Here is a 5,859-nt window from a genome sequence, read left to right on the forward strand (position 1 = left end):
CCTTTAAATTGGGTAATATTTTTTCGATTGCGGTGACATAAAAAGTTTTGATTTTGTTACAGTTTAAAAGGTATTATAGACTTAAGTATTTAATATGAAATTTTAATTTAATACCTCAACGTGTTCATGAGATAAGGAGTAGTAACTTTGAAATTTTCAAAATTGTCAAAAATATTTTTCAAAAATATTTTATTTTTATATGATAAAACTAAAAATTTACGGTTTTCGTAATTTTTCCTATATCTGTACTATAAGACGTGACTTCGTACGAAATTTCAAGATTCTAAGTTCACGGGAAGTATCCTGTAGGTTTTGATTCCCGTGCGAGTTTCGAAAATTTGCGGAAATTTGCGGCCTAAATGGCTGTATCTTTTGATTGCGTTGGCTTAGAAGGTTGATTTTTCTACAGCTTCCAGGGACAGTAGACCTGAGTATCATATAGAAATTTCAGTTTGATACCTCCACGCGTTCCTGAGAAAAACGGTCTTGACAGACGGACGGATGGACAACAAAGTGATCCTATAAGGGTTCCGTTTTTTTCTTTTGAGGTACGGAACCCTAAAAAGAAAGTTTTTTTGAATAAAATCAAGTCAAATATAAAATAATTAGTTTAATAAAAGTTATTAGTTATTTTTAGGATGCCTAACATATTTGATGGTTTCTTACACGATAGGGCGTATAGCCCACAATAATTATCAGCGATTTATTTTCATAATACTTAATTTGCCCAAGGTGCCAAAATATCTCAAGCCGGTATTGTATTACTCCATGTAAGCCGAATTGTAATTGATTACGCGAACTTACAAAGTGATATAGGCAAAGCACCATATAATGGGGCACACAAATTATTATACAGTTTGTAAGCATTTTTCATAATGCCTACGCGACACTGAATGTTTATTTTATTATACAACAATCGAATACAAGGGTGGCGTGCGTCTGTATTATAGCTCAACATTAATATTATAAACCTATTATCAAAAAATGGGCTCTTCGGGTAATAACAATTGTAATTGAATTATTGAAAAATTACAATTAAAACTGTCTTGATTAAATAGCAATAGTATGATGATTTAGTTGACTATTTAACTTGAAAAACAAGAAGAATCGATTATTGTTGTATAAATAAAATGTTATTATTAATTATGTATTTAAAAAAAATAAAATTGTAAAATTCATAACTAATTTAACTTGTGTGTATTGATTTGGTGTTTGTTGGACAGTAAGGGGGGGGGCAAGCAAGTATATAGTACTGTGTACCACTACATACACTCACTCACAACACATGCCACTGGAGTCCTCGTCCAAAAAATAAAAATTAAACTAATTTTAATATTGTGCTTGTTGCTTTAGTCACAAAATATACAACATTATTTTCTACTATTAGTGAATAATGATACTTACAGTGATTTCTTTTCCAACGTCATTGGGAGAGGGGACAAATTTGCAACTATAAGTATGAGTTTTTGATTCTCCATAGATAAGTTTATTGCTATCTGTGCAGACCTCAACATCATATGTATTGTCAATGCAGGTAACACAGGCTATAAGTTTTGAAAATTGCACTAGTATAGGAAACTTAGCCCTGAAACAGTTTAAAATACATTTAAATTTATTAGTCTTACAGATTTAAAACTATTTTTATAAAGTACTTACTATATACTTACTTTATAAAGATATCAATTTCAATGCCATCACAAGAAACATCTTTCAAAATAACTTTAGTATCGATCGTAGAATTTGTAACTGACATATCAATTTCTAACACAGATCTTGATCGCAAAGAGTCACATTTTTTCCACTCTTCCATTGATACATTTTTCTCATATTCATTAAGTGTTTTTTCGGGTTCTGGAATTTGTCTCTAAAAATGATAACATTTTGCTTAAATATAAATTACTATTTAAAGTATACAAAATTATTTATATTGTAATATTATATTCACTTGTATGATTGAACCAATATTATTTAGAGCTTTTTGGAGATCAATATTTTTGTAATATTTCAAGGCTTCTAGATTTAATTCTACATAATTCTGAACACTTGCTGTTAAATATGCGCATTTTAGACATTTGTTTACTAGTTCATGAGCAATTGCTTCCCAGCCTTCATCTCGGTAATCCCATAACATGTGGCTCCATAAACTGATTTCATATTTGTATGAACTATAATTAGTTTATTCAGCTAAAAGATTGGATTGATCAGAGTACTTACGTAAGAGCTTTGCTATAATCCTTTGCGTTGTAATATTCATCAGCCATCTGTACAGCTTAAATCAAACGAGAGCATAAAATTAAAAATTAAAAAAAAATAACATCAAACAAAAATACCTAACAAATTTCTCATCCTAGGACATTTGTAGTGTTTGAACTGTTTCATTGCGTTTCCTAAAAAGCTGATGATTGCTTTCTAAAAAAAAAAATTATAGTTTCAAATTATATGTTGAAGATAAATGGTAATTTGTTATTTATCTGATTTAGCTACATACTGAATGATCAACTTTGGTGTTTTCATAAAATTTTAAAGCTTGGACACCATCTGCTTCAATAGTATTAAAATCTAAGTTGTTGAGGGTTTTAATCAATCGCCATGGCCTTTGACCATAAAATTCTATATTATTCCATTCATTTAATGGATCGCTGGATGGATACACATTTGCATCCTAGATAACATAGTAACCATTTTGTTTAAAACTAAGTATTGGGTATAATTTATAAAATGTTTCTTTTGAAATAAATAATATATTCAAATTAAACTTTTAATAGCACATCAGACATATTATAAAAGCTAAGTCTATATTTAATAGTGATCATGAATTATTGTTAGTTAATAATCAAAAAGAATACTGTTGAAAAATGTTACATATCTATGAAAAAGTAATGTTTGATTCAAATATGATATGAATATAGGTACATAATACACTTTAGTAGTAATACCTGACAAATATCATAGGCACTAGTTTTTCTCTTTTTTGCATAGTCTGCAGCTTCTTTAAAGAAAAATCCCGGATTTAATGCCTGAGTAGCTGTGGAACTTTCAGATGTTGTTTCATCAAATAATGATGCAAACATTGAAAATCTATATATTAAAAAAAAAAAATGATTTACTTAATCATGCCTGAATAGTGCGTGTGAAAACTCACTGTTTTGACAACCAAGAATAATGTTCAAACATCAATTCTGGAGGTCCAATCATTGATTTAAATACATTTACATGAGAATTAAATTGAGTCAATGCATCTCGAGCCCTCTTCATTGCAAACAACAGTCTGCTTATTTTGTATACAATGTACGCGGCAACAACTTTTACTTCATAGATGTTTGTGTCAAAAGTGCGTATTTCTAATAAAGACATATAACACTGATGATAGTGCCTAAATGCGAACATTTGACATAACAAATTAAAATGTTAGAAATTCAAAGTATAATAATACACTTACTTATGAGCATTATGATGGTCTTGTCTAAGCTCATTATAAAATCCAATTTTGAATGAATACCGAACAATTAAATATTGATGACTGGTTTTGCTTAAATTTTCTAGTTTTGACTTCACAGCTCTGATCTGTTGTTGGTAATAATTCTGCGCCAGATCGTAGAAAGCATTTTCAAGCCTACATTTTATAATTAATAAATAATAATATATTTAAACAAAAGTATTAAAGCTGTGTTACCTTATAGCATAGCCATGGATATTGTCTACTACTGGAAGTATGAATAAAGCTTTTGGATTCAAAGTACAAGCATCACACAGTGATGCAGCTCTCTCAGTAGTAATATTATCATCGACTGCTGGCATTAGTTTTTGTATTAAAACTACAACAATTCTTGATTTCCTTCCTTCCAGAGACAACCTATGCATTTTATTTATATATATTACATACACAACAAGGGTAATAGGAAAATAACATCTTCTTAAAATAATTGAAAATTTAAGTTCCTATCTGTAAAACTACTTTCTCTTAATTGATAAGTTGTAAATTGTAATATGAAAAACATCACAACGTGTTGACCGAAAATCATGTTTTCGATTACAAAACTTAAAGTCTAATAATAAAATATTATACAATAACCTAATTGACTGAACTCTGGATGAACATTCGCTAATTTTTTCATTCCACGATTCATCGTTCCAATCACAGTCATAAAAAATGACAACAACAGCAGGATCGTAACGAATATGTTTTTCGAGCCAATTCCTTTTTAATATACCTTTTGGGATGTACGGCATTACGCGCTAAAAAAAAAAAAAAAACATAAATCATGTGGTACCTAAGTAGGAGAAAAGCAACTGATGTAAAGTAAAACGACCGATCAGGCTAGTTGGATTTGGATGGGGTAGAGCGGTGACTTATTAATTAATATATTGTGTACCTTTTCGCTCAAAGTGGGAAATTTGTACTCGGACGTGAGGTGAAAGAAATTCAATACGGCTCGGCTGTCACGGCCAACGGGGCTGTGGAAAGCATCCCAAATGGTCCTGTGGATGGCGTTATTGACCGTATCCAGGCCGGCGATGGCGATCAGCGGACTGGGTGAACAGCACAGTTCGGCTGGAAAGTCGAACTCTCTGTAATCGACCATGTTGCGTCAATCGTTCAAAATGAGCGATGGAATAATAAAAAACCGTCCGAGAAATTGAAGTTAAAACCGTTTGAAATTACGGATCACGAACAATTTGCTAGGTTGCTACAATAATAAAATTAAAAGTAGTATCGCACTATCACAGTATCACAGCTCGTTGTCGTCAATGGAATATAAATGATAGGCCTTATCAGTTACCACAAATATTTACGAGCAAGGTGGATATATATATCCACCTTGTTTACGAGGTTTATTACGTTGGTTTATTAATTATTTCATATTAATACTAGCTCTAAGTGTAACTCGGGGCCCGTTGGACTCGCTGAAAGTGGATACCGATTTTGGAGACAATGTCGTTGGAATTATAAAAGTCACGACATTAAAGTTGTAAGACGAAAATGTAGGATTTGTGATAAGGATTAGTGATATGGATTGGAGATAAGGCTTGACGTTTTTACGGGATTGTTTAAAAGTTAGAGCGTCTAGCAATCCGTCACAAACGTTGTAAGTGGATAGGCTGGATACGATCTCCTGTGTTGTTAAAAAGTGTAGAGTCGATTGGTGTATTCGATTATCTAGCTATCAGTCATCGAATCACATAGATAGGCAATCGAATCGCAGACATAATGAGAAGCGTATATCACCAGGTATGCAATCCACCTACGGTGGATTGCCGACCACGTTGATAGCGTAGGTAACTGAAGAACGGAAAATATAGTTAGACCCCCGGGCCCCCCGTGTTAGTTGTAAGTGAATACTGATTTTGTAGACACAGTCGAATTATATATGCCACACTTATATAGAAGGAGATTTTATGATAAGAATTTCTGATAAGGCCTGGCTCTATGGTGGTCTCGTTTGTAAGGCAGGAAAGTTTAAAATTCCAGTTTCAGTGCCTAGAAATCTGACATGGCTCATGAAAATCGACAATTCAATGATACCATCCCCCAGCGTATATCCGGTGCTTTTTTGTATGTATAAAAAAATTTTAATTCGAAAACCTGCATGTTAGAGTGTCTAGCAAGTCAGTCATCACCTGTCTAAGAGGAAAAAAAATTAGCAATCCGCCTGCAGCGGATAGAGTAGTATGTGTCGTTGCATGTCCGGTGCTTCTTCTTATGTAAAAAGTGTAAAGTCGAAAACCGTGTTAGAGTGTCTAGCAGCAAGTCAAAATCGATTACCTAACTTTCAAGTTAGCCACCTAGGTAGGCATCCGACTTCGTCGGATCGCAGACATATGCTACAGCAAATCAAGTAGGCAACTACCTACTGGTGG

The 5,859-nt window shown here is 32.6% G+C and overlaps 1 protein-coding gene across 2 annotated transcripts in view; it reads right to left on the reverse strand.

Moving 5' to 3' along the window:
• The window catches only part of LOC100168317 (trafficking protein particle complex subunit 11), a 9,168-nt gene extending 4,428 nt beyond the window's left edge, over positions 1–4,740 (reverse strand). The window contains exons 1-12 of one of the 2 annotated variants that reach the window (XM_008191604.2): positions 4,374–4,740; positions 4,073–4,236; positions 3,674–3,853; positions 3,440–3,613; positions 3,143–3,373; positions 2,937–3,078; positions 2,489–2,662; positions 2,331–2,409; positions 2,215–2,269; positions 1,946–2,144; positions 1,668–1,864; positions 1,405–1,585 (exon numbers count right to left, since the gene is read on the reverse strand). In XM_008191604.2, the coding sequence (XP_008189826.1) occupies positions 1,405–1,585; positions 1,668–1,864; positions 1,946–2,144; positions 2,215–2,269; positions 2,331–2,409; positions 2,489–2,662; positions 2,937–3,078; positions 3,143–3,373; positions 3,440–3,613; positions 3,674–3,853; positions 4,073–4,236; positions 4,374–4,583 (1,986 nt within the window). In that variant the 5' untranslated portion in view covers positions 4,584–4,740. Of the gene's footprint in view, positions 1–1,404; positions 1,586–1,667; positions 1,865–1,945; positions 2,145–2,214; positions 2,270–2,330; positions 2,410–2,488; positions 2,663–2,936; positions 3,079–3,142; positions 3,374–3,439; positions 3,614–3,673; positions 3,854–4,072; positions 4,237–4,373 lie in introns of those variants that run through there. The other variant, XM_029489379.1, reaches the window with a different exon arrangement.
• Between the last annotated feature and the right edge of the window lie 1,119 nt (positions 4,741–5,859).

The sequence above is a fragment of the Acyrthosiphon pisum genome, chromosome A2 (genome assembly GCF_005508785.2).
Source record: "Acyrthosiphon pisum isolate AL4f chromosome A2, pea_aphid_22Mar2018_4r6ur, whole genome shotgun sequence".
Taxonomy (NCBI): domain Eukaryota; kingdom Metazoa; phylum Arthropoda; class Insecta; order Hemiptera; family Aphididae; genus Acyrthosiphon; species Acyrthosiphon pisum.